Below are 27,057 nucleotides of genomic sequence, written 5' to 3'. Positions count from 1 at the left end.
AGTGCATAACCATCTCTACCACTCTAACAATCGAAAGCAATTCTCGACCGAAAGGCTTTCGACGCTGTATATATATATATATATGGTTTTTTTTTCAATCGAAAAGAATGAATTGAATTTTTATTATGGACTTTATTTCCTCAGGAGGTTCTTTTCCTTGAGTAGATATCCTTCTATAGTTACCTGCCTTCTGGAGGTGGAGGTGATTCGATCTGCCCGCCCAGAGTCGTTACAACTTGTGGCCGCTCTGCCGCCGGCCACAACACTAACTGGGCTTGTTAGAGGTGGCTGTTGGGCCACAATCTGACGCCGCCTCTGACGGCTGCTGAAGTTGCACTGTCATTTCCTGTAGCGCCCACACACACACCTCAAGAATATATGAAACTGGTTTGCTTCTCTGACAAGAATTATTTGCTGCTCTATCCTTGATATAGAAAGAAAGCCACAGCCAAATCAAGGTCTTTAGAAATGCGTATGAGCATTCCCTTGGGTGTATCAATTTGGGCACGTGCAATAGACAACTTCCATGCTTGTTTATTTTACTTCAATTGCCTCAACCTTGTTCATGTCGTCCTGCAAGTCAGCATCTGCATAGATGTTAGACATACAAACATAAGCTACAGCATCCTTTTCATCCAATCCCAAAGCATGTTCAAAGGCCTGTCTTCCAATCTCCACATTGCCCCACTTTTGACAAGAAGCCAACACAGTATGCCACACCGAAAGATCAGCGACAGACGGCATCTCCTTGATCATCCCTATTGCCTTGTCTAATTGGCCTGCACGGCCAAGGAGATCTACCATGCAAGTGAGATGCTCAGGAGTTGGGATAATGCCATAGACTTTGCTCATATTCTCAAAGTACATTTCGCCTTTATCCACGAGACCTGCATGACAGCACACACTAAGAACACTAACAAATGTGACCAAATTTGGCTTTATACCTTCTACTATCATCTTGTCAAAGATATTGAAAACCATTTCACTTTCTCCGAGATGGGCGTATCCTGTGATAAGTGCAGTACAAGAGACTACATCTCGAACTGGAAGCTTGTTAAACACTGCCTGTGCTTTTTCAAGCAAGCCACATTTGACGTACATGTCAACCAACGCATTGCCAACAAGAAGGTCTCTTTCCAACAAACCATTTTTGTCAATCTCAGCATGTATTTCTTGGCCCTTGCCTGCTGCTCCAGAGCTGCCACAAGCTTTCAAAATGCAAACAAATGTGACAGCATCTGGGGAGACACCCTGGATTTGCATCTGTTCAAAACAGTTGAAGACTTCCTCACCACCAAGACTGTGTTCAACATATCCTGTAATTAATGCATTCCACGCAGCTATGTCTCGAAGCGGAAGCTTGTCAAACACATCATGTGCTTCTGCAAGCAAGCCACATTTGGCATACATATCGACCAACGCAATGCCAATAACAAGGTCTCTTTCCAACAACCCTTTTCTGGCAATCTCAGCATGCATTTCTCTGCCCTTGTCTGTGGCTCCTATGCTACCACAAGCTTTCAAGATGTAAACAGCAGTGACAGCATCAGAAGAGATGCCCTCCATTTGCATTTGTTTATAACAATCGAAAGCTTTCTCACTATGCCCATATTCAGCATATCCTGTGATTAGTGCAGTCCAGGAGACTAGGTCTCGAACTGGAAGCTTGTCAAACACTTCCTGTGCTTTTGCAAGCAAGCCACATTTAGCATACATATCAACCAGTGCATTGCCAACAAGGTGGTCTCCCTCCAACAATCCTTTTCTGTCAATCTCAGCATGTATTTCTTGGCCCTTGTCTGTGGCACCTATGCTGCTACAAGCCTTCAAGATGCAAACAAATGTGACAGCATTTGGAGAGACGCCCTGGATTCGCATCTGTTCCAAAAAATTGAGTGCTTCCTCACCGAGCCCGCTTTCGACATATCCTGCAATAAGTGCAGTCCATGAGACCACGTCTCGAACTGGAAGCTTGTCAAACACTTCCTGTGCTTTTGCAAGGGAGCCACATTTGACATACATATCTACCAAGGCATTGCCAATAAGAAGGTCTCTTTCCAACAATCCTTTCCTAGCAATCTCTGCATGTATTTCCTCCCCCTTGTCAGTCGCACCTATGCTGCCACAAGCTTTCAAGCTGCGAAGAAACGTGACAGCATCAGGAGAGACACCCTGGACTTTCATCTGTTCAAAACAGTTGAGTGCTTCCTCACCATACCCATATTCGGTATATCCTCCAATGAGTGCAGTCCATGGGACTACATTTCGAACTGGGAGCTTGTCAAACACTTGCTGTGCTTCTGCAAGCGAGCCACATTTGGCATACATATCGACCAAGGTGCTTCCTACTAGAGGTTCACCTTCCAAGAAGCCTTTTTTGATGATCTCAGCATGTAACTCTCGGCCCTTTGCCACGGCTACTATGCTGCCACAAGCTTTCAAGCTGCAAATAAAGGTGACAGGATTTGGAGAGACGCCTTGGATTTGCATCTGTTTAAAACAGTGGAGTGCTTTTTCAGCATGCCCATGTTCAGCATATCCTGTCATGAGTGCATTCCACGACACTACATCTCGAAAGGGAAGGTTGTCAAACACTTCATATGCTTTTGCAAGCAACCCACTTTTGGCATACATATCAACCAAGGTGTTGCCAACAAAAATATCTTTTTCCAGCAACCTCGTTTGGACAATCTCAGCATGTATTTCATGGCCTCTATCCAAATCTTTCAGGTTAGTACATGCCTTCAGTGCAGCCACAAAAGTATACCCATTAGGATGTACAGAATCGTCCTCGAGCATTTTCTGGTACAGGCTAAGAGCATGCTGTGGTTCCCCACATTTGACATAACCTGTGATGAGAGAAGTCCAGGAGAACTCGTTCCGAAACTGCAAACTATCAAAAACCTTATGAGCATCACGTATGCTTCCAACTTCCACCAACATGGGCACGAGGTAGTTCCCAAGTGATCTATGAGTTTCCAGCCCCCGTTGATGCATGTGCGCATGCAAGCAGCGTGCATACACGATGTTTCTCTCTTTCCTGCACTTGTGCATGATGTATATAAAGTCCTCAATGGAAGGCTGGGGTTGCATGCCTTCTTCCAAAGAAGCCAGCATCTCCTCTAAGCTAAGCATTTGATCCCAACCACAGCCACCATCGTGTCTTCTCTTGTTGTTGTTGTTCTTCTTCATGTTTTGATGTCCTCCGTGAGTTTCCTCCACAGCACAAGAGCTTAGACTGTCAAGTCCGTCCATAGGAAGCGACTCTTTTGTAAGTTTATGCTTGAAATCTGTGTTTTTCTGTTATAAAGGGGCAGCAAAAGGCTTACAGGCCATCCAGAGAGAAGAGAGAAAAGAAGTGGCAGGATCACTTACATGGCTATCCTGCCGATGGCAGGGATCCTTCCATAAGCATTCGGCTCCACGTGCTGCCGGTGGTGTTGCTCCATGAGACCATGAGCTGGCCAACGTTTCCATCTCCGCTACATTACGACCTTCAAGCTGGTTAGAGACTCAACCCAGCCCATGATGCTTCTCAGCTGATGAAATTGAGGACGAGCAGGCGATGGATGGGGGAGACTCAATGTCCATGAGCCATGGGCGGGGAGGCCGTGCACGTGGGCTTCTTGTGTGTAATGGGCGTGGGCGTGGGCGTGCTCTTCACTCCAAACTAGCACATGATATTCAGTTCTATAATTCTATAAAAGGAGGCTCTCTTCCTTAAATATACATCATAGAGGGGGATCATTTGCAAGCAATCTTGACTGTCAACACCATACTAGTCTTCATCAGAGGAGACAGTCTGCACAAAGTTATCACCCAACAAAGAAGAAGCTCAGTCCATAGTCCCACCTAAATCCTTACCAGCTCTGACTGCATCTATGACACTAAAGCTGTCATGTTTCCTGTAATGGCATGTGTGAGTTGCCCATAGCGGCGACGGCAGAGCTCGACCGAACTCGGAGTCCATACGCCGAAGCGCGTGTCCGGGGTTCAGGGGTGAGGTGCCCAGGTCGAAGGACCAGGCTAGTGTGGGCAAGCAGACCACTATATAAGCCCGGCAATGTGGACACTTATCCACATTCCTCTACGGTTGGGTGGTGACCAAAGCTCGAAGCCCTCCTTGGCTATGGCGGCGACTATCACTATGTAACATTGGTATCAGAGCCGACGTAGGCCTCTCTCGCTTCTTCTTGTGTGTGATCCAGCTCCAGAAGAGATAAGCCTTATCTTATCTTTGTTTTTCAATTATTTATTTTTTATCTCTCACCAACTATTATCCTTCTTCATTATGCGCAGCGTGGGCTGCGGGTTCCCAACCGTGAAGATGCCTTGTCTTTTATTATTTCCTTGAAGCTTAAGGTTTAAGCTTGAAACCTTTAAAGCTTTATTTTTGTAAAGCTTATATCTTTCAATGATTACCTACATGAGTTATTGGGCGGATTTCTCAACCGTTGCCGTGTTTGCTGACCGTGGATATAGCAGAGAATTTCAGACAAGATTCCAAACTCTTTTAAGCTCAATTATAAAGCTTTCAAAAGCTTTAGATCAAAGTCTAAATAAAGCTTTGTTATGAACCTTTGAACCTTAGAAAGCTTTAGCTATCCTTAATTAAAAAGCTAAAACCCATTATTAAAACTTGTTTGAAAGCTCATATTAAGCTTTATTATAAAGATTTGACCACAACGAATTTAACTTTATGTTTCTTATTTAATTGTTTTAAAATTTTTCTTGTTGTATGTTATGAAAACATTTAAGAGAACTTTACCTAAAATTCTAGATAAGATACATTTATCACAAGCTTATTTGTCAAGAATTTGAATAAAGTTCTACTATCTTGACTTAAAGTCAACATCAACAAAATGGCTGATCAACCTTCGATCCGACCACTCTTATTGGCACTTAGAGAAACTTCTGGACTGCATATCTATCTTTTGGTAGAGAAACTCATCGATCACGAGCCTCCCCCTTGGCCCTTCCTTGAGGGATAGACATCTATTACCCTATGGGCACGTGGAATCATTTGGGATTCGACTATGAAGGTTGTGGACTTTGACATCACGATGGTGACCCATAATGCCTTTCCTAATGCTTTATCTAAATTGCACATTCCATATTTTTCTAACATGGTATCCAAAATTCATATCCACATATCCAGCTTTTTGGCAACATTTCTGATAATAGCTATCACTAACCTTATGAACACTTTTCCTCGTCATCTTTTTAGATTGTATGAGCAGTGCTCTTGGCACCCTTGTCCCTAGACAAAAGATGTACTTACATTTATTTCGTTTAAAATTATAGACTCTGGCAATTATGTTTTTCTTTTCATTCTTTTACAATTAAGATTGTTAAAATTGTTATTAGTTTCAAATTTTAAAAGTACTCAACTCTCAAAGCTCTCCAAGAGAGACCAAAATTAGTTGTAATATATCACACCAACTACACTCAGCAAGTTCTCATGCCAAAAATTTTATGTTATAGCATTATGACTCGACCATCACCCCAAGATCCTTACCCACCTCTAGAGCTCTTACGACTCATGGCACAATGTACCCACTTAGCGTATTTGTCTGAAACGGAATAGTGCTATATTCCAACATTTACTATGGATATTCAACAATCGACAAACAGGACGAATGGTCACATATTTGGACGCATAATCATAAAGAGTGTTTTGTTTTCATACCCATTGGCAACACTACAGTTTTTACTCCAAATATACGTTTTTGTCACCTCCTGGAGCAGATTAACATCATTCATGGATATAGTATAGAAGATGATTCGTCGATATCTGATGAAGAGTTTACTATTCAACTTCGTTACCTTAGAACCAAATTACCCCCCAAGAAAACAAGTGTACCCGACCACACCCGCATCATTAGAGGAATGTTAATATTATTCAACTTCTTATATTCCTTTTCTTGTTATCTAGGCCAAATTTCATTTTTGATGTCAAATAACTTTTCATCTCAGGGTTGGTATCCCTTTATCTTTATACCCATAATCAATTTATCTTTTATTCTTATGATGTTAAGTTTCTCATGAAATTCTGTTTAATAACTTTATATACCCTATCCATAGAAGCAATAATGATTCACATCTCTTTCGAGTGTTAATATTGTTTTTTACACATAAATTCAATAACACCACAATGATGGAGGTATATATATATTCACTTCCTTTTTACAACCTAAGAACCTAATTAATAAACCATAGATTTAACATTAAGACAAATTCATAAGTATTTCTCTAATATTTTTACAACCTAAGAACCTAATTAATAAACCATAGATTTAACATTAAGACAAATTCAAGTTCAGTAACTTAAATAAAATTTCAAGATTAAGAAATTTTGAGTCAGAATTTAAGTTTGAGAGGGAATTGGCCACTCCGTCTCAAACTTCCATTATGAAGGAAGTGATGTATGGAATTAATCTGATGGTATGGGACATCAGATTAGTTTCATATACTTACTCCAAACACATTTATGTCTTTTATCTTTCACCATCCTATATGTGTATGCGTAACTCGCCTATGTGGTATGGGACACTTAGACTCGTCTTACATACATTCATTTGATTGGTTCATTGCATATGCATTATGTATAGATCTAGTCTTCCACACCAATCATGAAACCATCCTCTCATGCATTTACGTAATTGTATATCGGGGGTGCTCGTATAGCATGCTTGTGGGCCTCCACTGTTTGTTCCAATTGGTTTGTATGGAGGGGTGACTCCCAGGTTACTTACGCCTAGAAAACATGTGTGTGGCTATGATCTGAATACTTATGGGTTGCCTATATCTCAAGACGACGTTGGGATTAATTGGCGTGTTCAATTAATTGTTTAACTAACGTGGACAATGTCTATACGTATAGCCAATGAGATGTGTGAGGGTACCAATTGAGGTGTTGCACTGCATAAGATGTGCGAGGGTACCGATTGAGGTGTCGTACTATACGAGGGTACCACTTGAGGTGTTGTATGGCTGGTGGATTGAGCGGTGGTGTGAAGATGGTGATCATTTTTGTTAATCACGTATTAGGCTTTTATGTCATCTATAGCCTTTCATGTTGATAGGTTATTTTGTGCATATTACTTGTGATTTGATGATGAGTGCAAGGACCACCAATTTAGATCTCGCACGAGTTTTTATTGTTGCACTCCAAGTTTACCCAAGCCTCTAACCCATGCCTTTGGGCCTCTGATCCATGCTCGGTTAATGAACCTCTCAATCTATTTATGGTACTCCATAGGAACCTCTGAATTTACCTTGCAAGTTATGACATTGATAGCTATAAGCATCATATTATTATTGTAACATTTTCTTCTAAACAACTGAGGACAGTTGCTTCCTTAAAAGGGAGGACTGTTACAAGTATATATTTTATCATATTTTTGATGAATTAATAATCATAGAAAAATATGCTAGATTTAATGTGTGTAGGAATCGGCTTAATGGAATGTGCAAATGTGCACAAGGTTATTATATATGTGCAACTATGCACAAAGTTATTTCATGTGTAAAGGCCCAATAGCATTTATATTTAGGCAAAGACTTTTATATGTACAAACCTTAGGAACTTTCATATGGTTAATAATATGTAAAGAAATACCCAAAAGTGGGAAAAGTAAGCCCAAATTGTACGCACATCTAATATTAGCTCCTTGGGCTATTTTTATGAATACAATTCTCGAAATACTCAAGTCATGGAAGTGGAGCTACATACTTGAGGGGGGGAGATTGCACCCAATCTTGTCTTGTGTGGTATTTTCTATCCCTAACTCTTGTTGTAAATTTGATTTTTGTTTACTTTATTCAATTGGTGTTCAATTTTTAAAAGTGTCGAGCATGAGATAATTGGTGAGTTATTTGAATTAAATCAATTCTTGAAAGTTTCTTTAAATCTATCTTCCTGGAAAATTAGATCCATGACAATTCTGCCACAATATTTGTGGGTACTCTTGGATGAATTCCTCGTTGAGCCAAATAGATTCGTGAGTACCTGTCTAATTATTTGAGTGGAACCATGCTTCCATTTATGGAGGATAAGATGCTTAGGCTCAATGATTTTTGATTCATCAACCACTTTAGGCTGATGTATCTGGAACCACTTGTAGGGCTAAGGCTTTAACCATGAGACATGGAAGACATCATGCATAGACCAACTGTCTAGTAACTTCAACGTCATAGAAACATCACTAAGCTTCTTTACAATAGAAAACAAGCCAAAGCTTCAAAAAGAGAGCTTGAGACATTGCTTTCCCACTTTTAATTGTTGCTTCATGATTCGAAAAAATTCCCAATCTCCCTTCTTGTAGTTGACGTCTCATCTAGATTTGTTGGCTTTCCCAGTGTATGTTGTTTCCTATGACTGCCTTGAGCAGATTTGTAAGAGGTAATGCAAGGTCAAAAAAAATTATCAATATGGGTGTTGTAGGCCTAGCAAAGACCCACAAAGAATTTGCTCTCTTGAGAAATCTTGGGTACATCCCAATCTAGTATAGCTTGCACCTTTTCAAGGTTAAGGAAAATATCAGACTCATTGATCACAAACCTCTAATAAGCCAAATACACTCTTTTTCTTGTTAAAGTTGCAAGATCTTCTCCACATCCTACTGCTCTACAATGGAAGAAAAGATTCGTATATCATCGAGGGATATAACCCTTTCCAATTCGCCGCCCTGTGAATACCCAAGACATCATTTTATTAAATGCCGTTGGTGCATTGGTAAGACCAAAAGGCATCACCACAAACTCATAATGGCCACGCTCGGTTTGGAAAGCTATCTTTGGAATGTCAACTATAAAAATTCAAACCTGGTGATAGCCACTCTTAAGGTCTATCTTTGAAAAATACTTAGCAACATTAAGATGCTCCAGAATGTACTCAATTACAAACATTGCAAATTTAATTTTGATGGGGTGAGCTTATTTAGTGCCCTGTAGTCTGCACATAAACGTGGAGTCTTGCCTTTCTTGTACACAAATAAGATGGGTGCAACAAACACGGAGGATGATGGGCGAGTAAATCTAGTCCATAGTAACTAAGATAACTATTGTACTAGTTTGCCCTCTAATTCCTTAGATAGGTGATAAGGGAACTTAACTGGTGAGTGGATCTATTCAATGTGTGATGATCCTCCGAATGGGTGGGAGCTTGGGTGGAAGGTTATCCCTTAACATGATTTCTTTGAACTTCAAGGGAGACCTGCCAACTTTTGTTCCAAGGGTGTTGCTAGTTGAATAGATGTATTGGGCGCGGACATAAATCAATGTATACCCAGCTTTTTTCTGAGAGCTTGCTGGGCATGGACATGTGAAATTAGTGGGATTCCATGAATTCTCCTCTCCCCATAAATTATGATGGGCTCAATTAAACCATCCAAAATTGTCAAGGTCTCCAGCCCGCCAATCACAAATGAGAGCGTATGCTTTCAGAACCACTAGATGCCAAGAATCATGTCACACCCCAAAAGTGGTGAAACAATGAAATCTCGCTTAAATGTGACCTTTCGAACATTAAATGTGACCTTTCGAACATTAAACAATGAAATCTCGCTTAAATGTGACCTTTCGAACATTAAACTTAAACTTTTGAGCTTTATGAGTGATGTGTGTGCAGAGACCATATGTGAACCCATCCACGACTAAATTGTGTGGCAGTAATGTATATGTCATCTTCACAGAGTAGCACAACTGCAGAGAGATGGCATTCAGAGCTACTCATGTCGAATACGACAATGAACTGATATGCCTTTATTGTGCCATAGGCATGAATTAGAGATTTCATCTGCCTTCAATCTTGCCCTCCTTATTATCATCAAATACCACGAGGTACTAGATTCAAAGAGGGCTATCTCATGCATTGGTCTGGGAGGTGCAAGTTATAATATGCATTGGTTCCTATAGAGTGGTGCCTTCTTGAAACTTTTGTAGCATAATAATATATATATTTAATCTCTTAAATTGTGCTTGTTGGTGGGTAGTGGTGTTTTGTAAGATACATACATGTTATAGAGAGATCAAACTAAGAGTACATAGATGAAATAATGCAAGTAAACATACATTGTGTATATAGACAATATACATGTAGATGCATAGTATGTATGGCAACATATATGGCATTGGTGCATAATCTAGTAAGAAACTAAAGAGATTGGGCAGAGTCTAGCTCATAGCCATTGTTACTGACGAGAATATCTTCAATCTTTATTCGATGATCCTCCCAATTTCCTGCTCTAGCCATTGAATATAGAAGACACCTCTGAGAGAATCCATGCACATCAACATATCGACCAACATCAGTAATTGATTAAGTAATCATTTTGACAACAACAAAACCAATTCTTCTATGCATGTTTGTGTGATAATGGGAAAAAATGACTAAACACAAGGCATGGTAGGGAGGTGGCACAAGTCTTCCCTTAAAATCATAATTATAGAGGAATGTTTCATTTCCTCATTTAGATGAGCACTTTCAATGTTGAAAGTGGAGGATAATGCAGTGTTATAAAGCTATATAGCATGTGATACTGTACTTACATGTTGAACACTTTCCTCAAAATCATTCTCAAGCATTCTCATTAGTGATTCTCTTGTAACTTCTAAATTTTCTAGTGAATTGGGGTTTAGGTCGCACAAGAATGACTTCAAACTACACCAAAATCATGTTGTTAGGAACTTGCTTCAAAATCATTTTGGAAGGTTCTTCTTACTTGTGTATTCCTAAGCTACCATGTAGCCATGATTATAGAGGAACATTGAAGATTGTTGTGGAATTCAAGAAGATTGCCATGATTGTGAGCATGTTGAAGAAACGTGTGAGTTCTAAGAAGATGATGAGGAAGGTGATAACAAAAGAGAAAGATGTATATGAAATACATGCCTTGATCATGTTGTGAGTCCAAGGGACAGGTCACTTGGTGCCATCTAGGTCATTAAGGTTTGGTCTAGTTGTGGCACAAGTCTTTTTTGTAACCCTCTTTGCAAGAGATGTAATGGTTGTATAAGCCTAACTAGACTCTTATTAGACCCATTGTTGGGTTTCTAGGAAGGCTAAGTTAATATTAAGTCCTTGTCCAAGTCTTTGGCAATCTGGTCATGTGTGAAAGCCATGCACTTATATGGTTACTAATAATGGTCATTTTTGGGCCATGATTGTTGACACCCATGTGAACCCCTTTAAGAGGAGGGGAAACAAATTGCACCTATCTAAAGTGACTTGAGGGCACACCTTTTTGAAGCTACTTGTGCTAACCCTAGCCTTTTAATGTGAGGCCTAATAGATCATCTTGATAGCCAGCATCTTATGGGCATTACTCTTAGCCAAGAAGCTTGTGGGCTTGTACTCTTAGCTGTTGGAATTAGGGTTGCAGGAATGCACACACAACTTCAAGAAGATGAGGAAGCTTGAGCACAACACAGTAGTGTATTATGAGTGCCAAAAATGAAAGATTACAAGCCCTAGAAGATAATGGGCGTATATACAATGCACGGGGGAAAAAACCTCCTAGTGAGGGAAAAAGTGCCCCGGCGGTCCTAAGTGTGTTCACACACATCACTACTATAATATGGTAACAAATCCCCCCTGGAGTGATGCGGTGAACAAGAGCTAGCACTCATGTATAGGGAAGTGTCTAGCTATGTGGACGAATCCACAAAAGGGAGTAAGCCCAAAGCTTTGCGAAAAGCTTCGAACTTCTCACGAGGCAGAGCCTTTGTGAAAAGGTCTGCAAGGTTATCCTGTGTTGGCACATAAGCCAAACTGATCTCTCCTGCAGAGAGTCTCTCCCTAACATAATGGTAGTGCACCTCAATGTGCTTCGTATGAGCATGGAACACTGGGTTCCGCGCAACTGCCAATGCGCTCTGACTGTCAGTGAAGATGGTGGTGGCAGATGGCTGCCCAACACCCAAATCAGCCATAAGGCGTCTGAGCCACACACACTCAACCGTAGCTGTGAAAGCTGCCCTGTACTCAGCTTCACAACTAGAAGTGGCCACAGTAGGCTGCTTCTTGCTCAACCATGATATGCATGAGCTTCCAAGCATGAAGCAAAAACCACTCGTGGACACACGTGTGTCATAACAACCAGCCCAGTCAGAATCTGAAAAAACATGTAAATCTGGCGGCAATGATCCCCCCTTGGGATAAAACAACCCAAGATGCCGAGTACCACTCAAATAGCGAAAGATACGCTTCACTGCCTGCCAATGCTTAATGCCTGGGCTATGCATAAATCTGCTCACCTGTGAGACTGCAAACTGAATGTCTGGCCTCGTAATGCATACATAAATGAGGCAACCAACAGCTGTCTGATAGAGTGTGACATCAAAGTGATCTCCAGCATCATGAAGACTCAACTTCAAACCTGTCTCCATTGGAGTAGCAATAGGCTTGCAGTCTTCAAGGCCAAATCTCCGCAACAATGTTTCAATATACTTTGTCTGACACAAAGCAATACCTCCATCACACTGCTTAAATTGTATCCCCAAATAATGATGCAAATGCCCCAAATCTGACATCTCAAAAGAGGCATTCAAATCAGCCTTAAAATCAGCAATATGACTCTCATTTGGTCCTGTGAGCAGCATGTCATCGACATAGAGAGCAATGATTAGATGTACACCATCCACACGTTTAACATACAAAGTGCTTTCTGTTGGACTATTCTGAAACCCATGTGCAGTCAAATATGCATGTATTTTTTCATACCAAGCTCGTGGAGCTTGCTTTAAACCATATAAAGCCTTTTTTAACCTGCACACTTTGTTTTCCTGCCCTCTTTGAACAAAACCACGAGGCTGCGATACATACACCTCCTCATGCAAATCTCCATTTAAGAACGCAGTCTTTATGTCCAGCTGATGTACATTCCAACCATTATGAGCTGCTAATGCACAGATGCTACGAACAGTGGTCATACGACATGTGGGAGCAAAAGTCTCATCAAAATCAATGCCCTTCTCTTGAGCATAACCTTTTGCAACAAGCCTAGCCTTATGGCGATCCACTGTGCCATCAGGCTTACGCTTCAATTTGTATACCCACTTAGTGCCAATGGCCTTCTTGCCAGGGGGCAAGTCACATAAAGACCATGTACCATTCTTCATAATAGCATCGTATTCTGCTTGCATAGCAGCCATCCAATTTTCTGAACTTTGTGCCTCATCAAATGAAACAGGCTCACTTTCATCGCACATACTAGAAACAGCCAATGCATAACAATCTGACGCATAAGAGGCACCATGAGAGCCAGAACGAGTGCGACTAGACAAAGGGGCATCCAACTTGCTGTCACGCAAAGTCTGCACCAGCCATCTGGGCATGTTCCTAGAGCCCTCAATCTCTTGTCTCTCATCCTCAAGTGCATCATGCACATCTGCATCAGATATAGGCTGATCTGTGCCATCATTTAAAACCTGCATAGGCTGAAAAACTGCCTCATGAGGTATTGCACTTGACTGTGCACCACTGAAAAGAGGCAACAATGTATCATAGACATCACGTGAGCTGATATCTGTCTCCTTAGTACATGAAACCAAGGGCTGAACTGCATCTTCCACAAATACAACATCACGGCTAACCAAAATGCGCTTTGTCTGTGGATGATACAAACAATAGCCTTTGCTCTCAGCACTATATCCAACAAAAATACATTTGACAGCTTTGTCATCCAATTTTCTGCGATGTTGCACAGGCACTAATGCATATGCCAGGCAACCAAAAACACGTAAATGGCCAACAGATGGCTTGCGGCTATGCCAAGCCTCATATGAAGTGACAACCTGTAATGCTTTGGTGGGACACCTGTTTAGTACATAAGTGGCACACATGACAGCCTCAAGCCAGAAACCATGTGGTAGACTTTGACTCTTAACCATACATCTTGCCATTTCCATGAGAGACCTGTTTTTTCTCTCAGCCACACCATTTTGCTGTGGTGTATACGGCACTGTACATTGGTGTTTTATCCCACGCTCAGCCAGAAATGCATTAAATTCTGAAGACATATACTCCCCCCCTCGATCTGAACGGAGGGTGCCCATCTTACTTTCTGACACATTTTCAGCCATAACCAAAAACTGTTTGAAGCACAAAAACACTTCGGACTTTGCCTTCAAAGGATATACCCATGCATGCCTGGTAAAATCATCAATGAAAGTCACGAAGTAAAGGTAGTTTCCAAATGATGGAGTTTGCATGGGACCACAAACATCACTGTGAACAAGCTGCAATCTGCGTTCAGCTCTCACTGATCCATCTTTGGGAAAGGAAGCACGCTGCATTTTACCCAATATGCAGCCCTCACAAACATGCTTGACAGGTGCCTCAAGCTTAGGCAAAGAAGACACCATTTCAGATTTCTGCAGGCGCAGCAAACTTGCAAAATTCAGATGACCAAAACGTGCATGCCACAGTTTTGCATTTGAAATAGCCTGCGTATCCATAATAGCACATGCTGAATCCTCTACACATTTGCCATCCATATTGAGCTTATACAGCCCTCGACATAGTGAACCAGATGCTACAATGATGTCACCACAAGAGAGATCATGAACAGTACATCTGTCATCCACAAATTTTACAACCAAACCTGTTTTGGCAAATGCGGAGACTGACAGCAGATTCTTTTTGATCCCTGGCACATACAATGCATCAAAAAGTGTAAAGGTGTTGCAATTTGCAACATTCAGCACAATCTGTCCAACTCCTTTAACGGGATAAGAGGAGTTATTGGCACAAGTGACAGTATTCCCTGTGGGAGCAGACTCAAGAAAAGTGAATAAACTGCGCTGCGAGGTGATATGCTTAGTGGCACCACTGTCAAAGTACCATACATCTGAATCTACTGCAGACATACATGTGTCATGCAAAGATGGGTCATAACTGCACTGCGCATTGAATGCCCATTCTGTATCTTGAACAACATTAGCAGATTCATTGTTAGAAGGAGAGGCATCTGCAACAGCCATACCAGCCTCTTTCTTCTTAGCCTCTTTCGCAGCCAGCTTAGGACACGCTTTGATGACATGATCATTTCCCTTACAGTACTTGCAAAATGTCTTCTGTTTGTCACCCTTCTTCTCATCTTTGTCTTCCTTCTTTGGTTGCGCAGCATTTGCAGATTTCTGCTTACTAGAAGAAAAGCCAGCTTTACCTTTCCCGCTTCTCTGACTAGCAACAAAAGCTTGATCTGCGACACGCATAATATTCCTGTTTTTCCTTGACTGGTCTTCTTGCAGCAAAACAGAAACTAACTCCTCAAATGATAAGGCATTGGGATTGCCTTTCATCATCAAGCGAAGAGTGGAAGCAAAACCCTGATAAGAATCTGGTAGACCATTCAAAACAGTCTGCACAAGTGAACTGTCTGACAGGATTTCATCTGCAGAAATGAGCTGCTCTTTGAAATCCTTGATCTTTGTCAAAAAGCTATCCATAGAATCACCTTCGTTCATATGCTCACTCTCCAACTGTTTTCGGAGGTAAGCAACACGAGCCTCATTTCTTGCCTGATACAATGTGGCAAGTACATCCCAAGCATCCTTAGAAGTCCTGCAGGAGCGAATATGTGGGATAATGGTACGTTTGACAGACAGCGCAATCAAGGCATGAGCCTGCGCATCTCTACCATCCCAAATAATCTGCTCTGCTGAAAGTGGTGGTTCTCGAACAGCTGCTACAGCACTTGTGCCTGCACCATCATCAACAGTACCTGTTTCTGATGTGTTTGCAGCATTCCCAGCCACAATAGGACGTGCATCAATACCCTGCACAATGTTCCATAACCCCTTTGCTACCAATACATGTCGCATCATATATGCCCACAATGGATAGTTGGTGCCATCCAACTTATCCTCAGCAGCCAACATGCGGAATACATCATTGTTGTCAGCCATGGCCAATGACTGTACTACTAGATGTAAATGCTGTCTGTAAGAGGTAAACCTGTATAAAATCGACCTGTGCTATGTAGCACAGCCCAAAACAGACGAATGGGCACCTGTCCTGCAGATTTTAATCTTGACAGAAAATCTGCACAGTAGGACGATTTTGCCTGCGCAGTACTTGGAATGCAAAAACGGAGGGCGAAATGACTTCAGATCAAAATTCTGAAACGAACAAACCCTACGGGCTCTCCCACGGCATATACTAACCTGCAGCAGCAGACGCTCGTGAAACCTCATCGCAATCGGAGGAGATGAAGCGGCGGGTGCCGGTGATGCTGCCCGGGAGGAGGAAGCCTGCTCTGATACCAATTGTTGGAATTAGGGTTGCAGGAATGCACACACAACTTCAAGAAGATGAGGAAGCTTGAGCACAACACAGTAGTGTATTATGAGTGCCAAAAATGAAAGATTACAAGCCCTAGAAGATAATGGGCGTATATACAATGCACGGGGGAAAAAACCTCCTAGTGAGGGAAAAAGTGCCCCGGCGGTCCTAAGTGTGTTCACACACATCACTACTATAATATGGTAACATTAGCATCAAGGGCAAGTAGTGGAGGAAAACACACCATAGCAAAAGGGTGACTAGGTAATGCTTGTGCATAAGGGGCTTCAACGGAATAACGCACATCCTTAAAACATAGCCATATAGGTGCTCGCATCCTTAAAACACAGCCATGTAGGTGCTACTTAACACACATTCTTAAAACACAACCATGTAGGTGCTACTTAACACACATCCTTAAAACACAACCATATAGGTGTTGCATGTTAATACATCATAGGTGGGGCCAGGATATCACCATGCCACATCACAAAAGCACCCTTATTATAAGTGTGTTTTGTTGGGATCAAGTTCTTTCCTATGTGTTTGTTTGTGTGTGTGTGTGTGTGTGTGTGTGTGTGTGTGTGTGTGTGTGACCATCCTCTTACAAAGGATTGAAGAGAATTAATCCTAAATCTCCCATTATTCTCCAAAATTGAGGGCATAAATCAAGCATTAAAGAGTTGCTATATAGCTTCATATAGCATCATTTCCAAAAAGCCCTAATTTCTTACAAAACCCTAATTTTTTTAAACCTTTATTTTTATGAGGCATGAAGTAAAAATCTATTATTTTTTCTGCAAGTATGAGCTCTCACTTGTTTATAGACAAGTTTAATGAACAAGGTTTCCACACCTAGAAAATGAAGATAAAGTTTCATTTGATGAAAGAAAATCTGTGGGGATTGGTGAAAAGTACTACCAATAGAACCTCTTTCTCCGATGCTAGTACAACCATTATAAAAGAAGACATAACACAATAGGAACTCATTAGAGAAAAGAGGGCATATGTCATCATTGCTCTTGGGTTAGGTGATGACTATTAGCTTCACATTTCTGATCTTGAATCACATGTTGAATCTTGGGATAAACTTGATTTGCTTTTGGTGCTAGTGCTAAAAACTCAAAGATTTCTTTGAGTTACAATTGAAGACAGGAGAATCTCTTGCTGCACATGTCAACAAAATGCAGAGTCTCATTACTAAACTAGTGATAGATACAGTCAAATATCCAGTGAGATTGATGATGATGTCATGGTTGTGCTTCTCAAAAGCATGCCTTAGGAGTATGACAACCTGGTCATCACCTTGAAGAATGTACCTAATCCAAACCTAGAGAGAATCATTAGTGCTTTACGTGAAGAAGAAAGAAGGAAGAAGAAAAGGTCATCTAAAGTTTTCATAGAACAAGGCTTTGCTATAAAGTCCAAGGGATCATAAGAAAAAGGAAAACCTTAAAGATTATGTGGTAAAAGTAATCACTTGGAAAAGGAAAGCCAAAGGGAGGCCCTTAAAAGGGAGGCCCTTTTAAGGGAGGCCCTTTTAAGGGCTTCTTGGAAGGCTAGTAAACCAACCACCCTTTCAAATAGGGGAGCCACTGAGGTATTTTAGGTGTGCTCCCCAAAGCTTGAAAACTAACCACACAAAAACCCTTATGAGAAAATGAATCCAAGAACCTCTTGGTCAAAGCAATGGTGAGGGTCTAATCCGTTTTCATAATGGTACAGTAGTAGGGAAGCCCTTAATACCTAAACAAACCCAAAGACTTCTTTGAATAGGTGGAAAAACATTATGTACGTGAAATCTAACTTGTTGAAAACTGAAGATGCACAAAGATTAGGCTTAAGAAGATACACAAGGGCATAGTATTGTGATGTGCTCCTCAGAGCATGAAAACCAACCTTACGAAAAAAAGAAATTCAACACCTCTTGGTCAAAGCAATGGTGAGGGTTTTATTTGTTCTCAAAGAGGAAGGGTGTGTAGGATAGATAAGTCTGCAATACCTGAAATAACCCTAAGAGTTCATTGACCAGGTGAAAAACAAATGCAGTCTAACTTGTTGAAAACTGAATATGCATAGAGATTAGGCTTTAGAAGATATGCAAGGACACAATATTGGGTCCCAATCAGTGCTCCAAAAAAACCCTGGTTTAGTGTAGTATCACCTTCAAATTTTAAAAATAGTGTAATATCACCTTCAAATTTTAAAAATAGTGTAATATCACCTTCAAATTTTAAAAAATACCTGCAAATTTATAGCTGGAAGGTGCCAATACTTGTAAAATTTGAGGGAATATAGTCCAAATACCTTCAAAAAATTAAAAAAAAACTTTTCATTGATAATTTCTTAATTTTATATATGAAGGTTTTCCAATTTTGGAGAAATTACTTTTTTTCGAGCACTGGCCCCAACTACCCTCTCAAGGGACCCCACCACTGGCAAGTGTATTTTCTTGATTTATTTATTGCAAGAGAATGAAGAGGTATAATGATTGAAATTGCTATCCATAGGACTTACACTAGATTGGAACCCTTTGGGGTTAAATTAGACCTTGAGTTGGGGCTAATGGAGCTCTACATTTGGTTGTGCTTGTCTGCAGGTGTTCGCTAATGGAGCTCTGCATTTGGTTGTGCTTGTCTGCAGGTGTTCGCTAACCTTAAACATAATGGTAGAAAAGGGGGAGATGAGAGGGAGAGCTATGGGGGCCTAAACGGGCATTAAAGCAAGGGAGAGAGAAAAGAGAAAGAAAGACAATAGGGCACAAATGTAGAGAAACATGCACATGGCTATAGCATTAAAGAGCAAAGAGAGAGAGAAAGACAAGGGGCACAAATGTAGAGAAAGATCTTCATGATTGGAAATGATGTGATAATTGATTCATTTTTTCAATAAAGTACATGCATCTTTATAAGTAAAAAGGTTGTTCCAATGACATCATTACCAAGCACATAAATAATACCTAGATATTATCCTAGCCCCTCTTAAGAGTGGATTCACATACACAAAAACATAAGTGGGTGCTTGCTCCTTTGTAAGAGGATGTTTACACACACATAAACAAACATATAGGCAAGACTTTGATGACAACAAACCCCCCCTCAATGGATTGCCTCACATTGTATCAAGGATAAATCTAGGCTCATGGTTTCTCATGTTAGTTTTCTAGTCAAGGATAAATCACATGGCTCTAGTTTTGCATGCCAGTTATGGGGTCCCAAAGGGTAGAGACAAACCAGGGATTTTAGGTTACACAAACAAAAGAAAAGAAACACACATAATGAACTTTTAAAAATCCCAATCATACACACAATAGTTGGCCTCATGTGTGGATGGCTCTTCAACAACATTAACAATTTCTTGGACGGATCTTCAACAACATTAGTAGTGTTCTTCTTGGAATAGCAATGTTTTTCAAGATGATTGCTTTTCCCCACAAATACCACAGGGTTTCAGATTAAAATAATCCTTTCCCACCAACACACGTGTGCATTGACTGATTGGATAGGGTAGAGTAGTTAGATTCCAAGAGTGCACAAGTTCAGGTTCGGAAAAAGTGAATATTGTTGGCTTCTCTTCAGTGCACCTGGGTTAATTGGGGTATAATATGCTTCCCTACCCACTATTGGGGTATATTGTTCTTCCCTACCCCACCAAACCCTTACTTCCTTACCTCATTATGCACGGCTCAAATCCCTCAAATGGTCCTTGATCACCTGATATTTACCATGGATTCACAAATCACTTAGCATCATGAAGGCATCCATGGACACACATGATAACCCTAATTTCAGTGCTTTAAATGGCCATTTTGGCATAAATTTGTGCATCTTGGGCCATTTTTATCCTTGTTAGCAATTAATTAGGCTATTTTTAGTAATTAAAAATAGATGTTTTTAGAAATTAGGTCCATTACCCATTTGTGGGTTTCATTAGGTTTTCATGCCTACTTTTAGGCGTATTAGTTATTTCTAGCAAAATTTCATGGATATCGAAAAAAATATTTTGGGTAATTTTAAATAGGTGACACTTGTGGGTTGTGCGACCTTGCACTAATAGAATCCAAATATCTAGTGGGGTGTAGATTTGTGCATAGTGTGAGATTTATGTGTGTATAGGAGTCCCTAGGGATCAAATTTTGGGTTGTTCGGACATTGTAGATATAAAGAGGTACCAAATAGTGTGAAGGGACCCTTGAGTTTCTTGGGAAAGAGAGGTCATGCATGAAGGAGAAAATCGTGTACTTCTCGGAGGGAGAAAGAGAGCATAGTGCATGAAATCAGTGGGGGGAGAAAGAAAAAATGGGCCATTTGGTGCATGTTATACAATCCCATGTATGCATTTCCACCTTTTTTTCTCACCTTCTTGCATTTTAGAACCCTAGAAAAGAGGGGTAATTAGCAAGGAGATTAGTGGGTTGCATTTTCCTTAATTGGGCATTCATTCGTGAATAAATAGAGTAATTGAAGGTGAAAAAGGCTTAGCTTTGATCCCTCTGGAGTCCCCAAAGTAAGAGCAACACAAACTATAGCATTAATCGCATCATGAAAAATTCAAATCATTGAGGTTGGTGCTCTTTCTTTACATATAATGAACAAAGTAATTCAAGAATATTAAGAAATTTACTGATAATTTAAATAAACGATTAAGTACAAATATGCAACTTGATATTAGGTACTTAATTTAATTCATCAAACTCATTTTGAATCAGATTAATGGATGGATTAAGCAATCTAATCAAAACTAACTACATGTTATTTTAGAAAAAAACTATATGAAATATTGGTGATAATTGAAAAGTGATTTAAAAATAAGACATAAATAATGAAAAAACCTTAACTTAAAATTTTAGAAATTATTTGACAAAGTTTTCTATTTATTTTCTAATTTCTAAAATTGGGAAAGAATCAGTAAATAGTTATTTTGAAAAGGATAATAAACGATATGGTCTTTAATACTTCTTTAGAAAAATTTGAAAAATACTTCTTTAAATTTTTTTTAAAGTAATTCTTTACTTTTCTTGGGCTTTACTTTATCAAAGAAGTATTTTATTATGGTCTTTACTTTTAAAAAATTTGAGCTTGAAAAGAATGGATTTATTTAGGTTGATTAAGGAAATGTCAACAATTTTAATGAGCTAGAAATTATATAAATGAATATTAATACATAGTAAATGATTTTTTGTAATTTACAAAAATTAAGAGAATCTTATAGATAGTGTTAAAAGCTTAGGAGAAGTTTCAAATATATTGTAACACCTTCTTTTATGAGGGTTAATTAATTTTCTTATTTTCTAGATTATATTTTAAAATTTTCAATGAAAAATACGCTTTTAAAGTTTAATGTTTAGGGGATTTGATTTAAGGGTGGTTCCTTTGTAATCTAATAGACATAAAGGTAGTGTAGAGAGTTAGTTAAGGCTATTTAGGATTTTTGGGCAATATGTGTATAAAGGCAATGTTTGGACTATATTAAAATGCAAGTAGGTGAACTTAAATAAGAGCAACCAATGCATAAATTACCTTTTTAGTAGCATAACAACTTAATTAATACTTGACTGCCTAGTAAGTGCATTTACAAAGAGTAATCTAGGGATCATTTTCGGTGTGTTTGCCCCAAGAGTGCTAGCACTTGATACAAAAGGGTAAATTAGCATGAGCATTAGTGAAGACTTAAATCTAGCGCGATGAGTAGACGAGCTGAGAGGTCTGAATTCAAGCAAAACTAATAAGCGAGGAATCCATGGAAGAAGCTTAGATTATAGATGAGCAAGTGGAGGAGAGAGTCTCAAACTCCCCCACAATACCTAGCGGCTTGTTAAACATTGTTAAAGGATTATTGTGAAATAATTAAGTAAGAAATACATATCCAACAAGTTTGTAGGATCCCAAGACACAAAAAAATCACTTCAAAAGATAAAAACTCAAAAGATTTTGTGAAGTTATGATACCAAAAATTAATATATTTAGTTTTCAACTTTTGTACATATTTAGAGGCTTTGTTATAGCAATAACGTGAAACTTTTGGAGCCCACAATGTTGTGGCATGATGAAGACCCACTCTCACTTGTGGAGCCCCAATGTTCTAGCAACATGGAACTTTATAACTTTACCTTATAAACCTTGCAGGGCCCACAACAGGACATTGGCATGGTGAGGTGTTCATGAAGCTTGTGGGAACATTGACAAGGTGAGGCTTTCATGAAGCTTATGGGGGACATCAGCATGGTAAGGTGCTATAAAGCTTGTGGGGGCCCACAATGGAGTGTCAATATGGTGGTTCGGTCCACTATGGAAGGATGGCATGAAACCTTCCTCCTCATGAGGCCTACAAGGCCCACAGTGGAATGATAGAAGCTAGAAGCTTGTTCAAGAAGCTTGTGGTGCACCTACGGTGGAATGATGGCATGGCAGCTTCATGACTTTCTGACATTTTTCTACCAATTATTTGTATTTCCTTAAGGTTTTAGCATGTGTGGAAGTGCATATTTATAAATACCAAGTATGATTTAATAATACTTTGGTATGGTTATGTGGCCTAGTGATGTGGAAAATAAACCATAGACCAGTGCCTACATGGCTCACTTGTATATTTCTTTATTAGCATTTATCCTAGAAGGAAAATGAAGGCATGTGGAAGAGTGTGGAGAGCATGTGGAAGATTCATAATTTAGGAGAACTATTATAGAATCCTAGGTGAACTTAGGAGACTTTTGACATGTATACATATGTGGGATCAAGGTGGTTCATGTCCAATTCAATAATCCTTTAATTTATAATTCAAAGAGACATGTATTAAAAGTAGCTAAAATCAATGGTGATATGCCTCCCTATGTCATGGGAGGTGGAAGAATCATAAATTTGTAACGTGTAAGAAGGAGAGAGAGAGAGAGGGTGATTCTTCATCTCCCTCCTCTCCCTTTCAAATCAATGAGTGAAGCCTCCTTAATTATGTGTTCTTGTGTCATTATCACTCTCCTATTGAAGCATTCTCTTTGCTTGCAATGGTATTATTAGCATTATCTCTTAATTCTAGACCTCTTAATGAATCAAAGTAAGTGAGATAAGGAGTTATTATCTTAGTGGGCCTATGATCTCTCAAGATAGCCCTTGTCATATTATGGCCCTTCTTTTGGACCCTTGTTTTGGAGATACCAATGATTTTTTAGTGATAGTGAGCATGTGGAAAGATGTTGGGAACCATGGGTAAACCTTGAGTTTTCCATCGAGCAATGTTAACCCTAACTCTCTAGTTTGAATCATCAAGGGATGAAAGACATGAAGAATTTCGCATTTGAAGCCTCAAGCAAAAAAGAAGAGGAGTGTAGTTTTGGCAGTTGAATTCTTACTTTTAACCGACGATTTCTCTTTGCTCGGATATTTATTTTTTATAATTGCTTATATGCATAGAAAAATCTTTCAATTCTCTTTCCATCTAAATCATTAAGCTTCCATTCCCATATTTTATTTGTAAATAAAAATATTTCTAGATTGCTATAAGTATAGGCGATTTTGGCCAGCTTTATATCCCTGTAGTAAAATGTTCATAACTTTTATCCTGAATATCCATTTTCAAAGATTTTTATATGGGCATGAAGCTCTCTTTGAGCTCTATGCTCCTCTGTACTTTAATTTTAGTGTCAACATTTGTATGAAAAAATGGCATTCTCTATTTATTTATATTTTCATGCATATTTAGTTATATTTCTTTTAATGATGATTAATTTCTCTTGACCACTGTCGAATTGCATCCCGTGCATTTGTGAATACTTTTTATTATACTTTAATTCAATAATATGTTCCGTCCTAACTACTTAGTTCACATGGATAAGTCATACCAATACTCATGTATGTTTACATTCACATTATCTTGAGTCGGAATATTTTCTTCCAACAAAGGATTGCCCTTTTATTTGAAGTAGTGAGATTAGCAAAAATCCTTATTTCCCGGAATCGTTCATCTTCCCCTCCATGAATTATGATCTTACATTTGATGTATTCATTTTCATCTTAACTTAGGGAGGAGAGAGGTGAGAAGGGATCCTACATTTGATGTGTTCATTTTCTTAACTTAGGGAGAGAGGTGAGGAGTGACCTTACATTTGATGTGTTCATTTTTATCTTAACTTAGGGAGAGATATGATGAGGCAGTGAGGTTTCATATAGATGTGTGGATTCTGAGAAGTGACCAAAGTAAAATCCCCATCTTTGTGTCACATTTTTTATGGAAATAGCAGCAAAGCAGGTTTAGTCGAGAAAAGTTTTCTTAACCTCATGGTTCTAACTTAATCAAAGGAAAGAAAGGGCACATTTAGTTTAGAAAATCTTTCTAACTTTACCTCACATTCCTCTTGATTAATCTAATGTAGTACAAAAGCATGCATAAAGGTGTTATTGCATGGAATGGGAGAGAGACCAATATTTCTATGAACATGGGTCACAAGATATAGAAGATTTGCTTGATGCTATTAAGGAGAAGTGCAAGTAATTGCATATCCATGGTGATTAATACCTTCCTTGTGATGCCTACCATAAGTCCCACAGTGAAATGATAGAAGCTAGGAGCTTTTTTAAGAAGCTTTCCATGCCTACAATGGAATTATGTTGTGGTAGCTTCATGGCTTTCCTAACAATGGTCCTACCAATTATTTATATTAGCATGTGTGGAAGTGTATATTTGTAAATACCATAAGTATGATTTATAAAGAATTTGACCTATGGTTGTGTGGCCTAGTAATATGGAAAATAAAAGTAGATCTTAGTGCCTGCATGGCTCACTTGTATATTTCTTTATTAGCATTCACCCATAAGGAAAAGGGAGGAAGGGATGTGGAAGAGCGTGGATGGCATGTGGAGAGCATACGAAAGATACATAATTTAGGAGAACCATTTAAAAAATCCTAGGTGGACTTAGGAGACTTTTGACATGTGTACATATGTGGGATCAAGGTGGGCTCATGGAGAATTAGTTCTTATCCTCCCAGTCAATGAATACTTTAATTTATAATTTAAAAAGTCACAAGTCAAAAGAGTATCCACCATCAAGGACAATTGATGGTGACATGCTTTCCTATGTCATGGGAGGTGGAAGAATTCTATGTTTGTGACTTGTAATAATAAGGAGAAAGAGGGTGATTCTCCATCTAGAAAAGGAGCCCTCCTCTCCCTTTCAAATCAATGCGTGAATCCTCCTCAATTGTGTTTTCTTGTGTCATTATCACTCTCATATTGAGGCATTTTATTTGCTTGCAATGGTCTCATTAGAATTATCTCTTCAATACTCCCCTAATTCTAGACAACTTAATGAATCAAAGTAAATGAGATAAGGAGTTATCATCTTAGTGGGCGTATGATCTCTCAACATATTCCTTGCCTTATTATACCGCCCTCCTTTTAGAGGTACCAATGGTTTTAGAGCAGTAGTGAGCATGTGAAAAGACTTTAGAAACCATGGGTAAACCTTGAGTTATCCACCGCGTAATGTTAACCTTTACTCTCTAGTTTGAATCATCAAAGAATGAAAGGCATGAAGAATGCATTTGAAGTTTCATGTGGCTTTAAAGACTTGGGGGAACCATGGGTAAACCTTGAGTTATCCACTGAGAAATGTTAACCCTTACTCTCTAGTTTGAATAAAAAGGAATGAAATGCTTTGAGGAAACATGGGTAAACCTTGAGTTATCCACCGAGTAATGTTAACCCTTACTCTCTAGTTTGAATCATCAAGGAATGAAAGGCATGAAGAATGCATTTGAAGTTGCATGATGTGGAAAGACTTTGGGGAACCATGGGTAAACCTCGAATTATCCATCAAGAAATTTTAACCCTTACTCTCTAGTTTTAATAATTGAAAGGCATCAAGAATTTTACATTTGAAGCTTCTTGCAAACGTGAAGAGGAGTGTAGTTTTGGCAATTAAACCCCCTACTTTTAATCAACAATTTCTCTTTGCTCGGATTCATTTTCATAATTGCTTATATGGGTAGAAATCTCTTTCAATACTCTTTCTATTTAAATCATTAATTTTCCAATCTCATATTTCATTTGTGAACCCCATAATTGCTAAATATTAGCTAATTTTGGTCAATTTTATATATATCCATCCCTATAGTAAAATGTTCATAACTTTTCTCTCGGATATCTATTTTGAAATATTTTTATATGCGCGCAAAGCTCTCTTTGAGATCTACACACATATACTTTAATTTTAGTGTAGCCATTTGGATGAAAAATGGACACTCTCTCTTCATTGCTATTTTTGCATATTAGTCATCATTTATTTTAATGATGTGTAATTCCTCTTGACTTCTTTATCAAATTGTAACCCCATGCATTTGTGAATACTTTCTATTGTAATTTACTTTAATATGTTCCGTCCTAATGACTAACTCAGTTCACACTGATGAGTCATATTAACACTCGCTATATGTTTACATTGTAATTTACTTTAATATGTTCCGTCCTAATGTCTACTCAGTTCACACTAATGAGCCATATTAACACTCCCTATATGTTTCCATTCACATAATCTCTAGTCAGAAGATTTTCTTTCGATAAAGGATTGTCCTTTTATTTGGAGCGGCAAGATTAGCCAAAATCCTTGCTTCTCTCAAATCATTCATCTTCCTCTCCACCATGAATTATGGTCTTACATTTATGTGTTCATTTTCATCTTAACTTAGGAAGAGAGCTGAGGAGAGATCTTGCATTTGAGGTGCTCATTTTCATCTTAACTTAGGGAGGTGAGGAGGCGGTGATGTCTCATATAAATGT

General features: G+C 39.1%; 1 protein-coding gene across 3 annotated transcripts; it reads right to left on the bottom strand.

The window, feature by feature from the left end:
• Positions 1–398: 398 nt before the first annotated feature.
• Positions 399–3,694, bottom strand: LOC147636756 (pentatricopeptide repeat-containing protein At2g39620-like). Of its 3 annotated transcripts, none has more exons than XM_086800276.1 (2): positions 3,376–3,694; positions 399–3,300 (listed from the first exon to the last, which is right to left on the bottom strand). In XM_086800276.1, exons 1-2 carry the CDS (start codon positions 3,475–3,477, stop codon positions 535–537), a joined length of 2,868 nt encoding a protein of 955 aa, XP_086656402.1. In that variant the 5' UTR covers positions 3,478–3,694; the 3' UTR covers positions 399–534. The 3 variants fall into 3 exon arrangements, with proteins under 3 accessions (XP_086656402.1, XP_086656405.1, XP_086656403.1); XM_086800279.1 differs by having other exon boundaries at positions 399–3,290; positions 3,376–3,651; XM_086800277.1 differs by having other exon boundaries at positions 399–3,238; positions 3,376–3,651.
• Between the last annotated feature and the right edge of the window lie 23,363 nt (positions 3,695–27,057).

The sequence above is a fragment of the Cibotium barometz genome, chromosome 7 (genome assembly GCF_041138505.1).
Source record: "Cibotium barometz isolate CiBa-2024 chromosome 7, ASM4113850v1, whole genome shotgun sequence".
Classification (NCBI taxonomy): Eukaryota; Viridiplantae; Streptophyta; class Polypodiopsida; order Cyatheales; family Cibotiaceae; genus Cibotium; species Cibotium barometz.
The sequence above is the reverse complement of the archived record's forward strand: the minus strand, read 5'-3'. Positions and strand labels throughout refer to the sequence as shown.

Excerpts from the sequence above, each read along its gene's own strand:
- LOC147636756 (XM_086800276.1), bottom strand. The coding sequence starts at position 3,477 with ATGGAAACGTTGGCCAGCTCATGGTCTCATGGAGCAACACCACCGGCA. Across the intron at positions 3,301-3,375 it reads GCCATCGGCAGGATAGCCAT|AAAAACACAGATTTCAAGCA; the intron begins GTAAGTGATCCT and ends CCTTTATAACAG.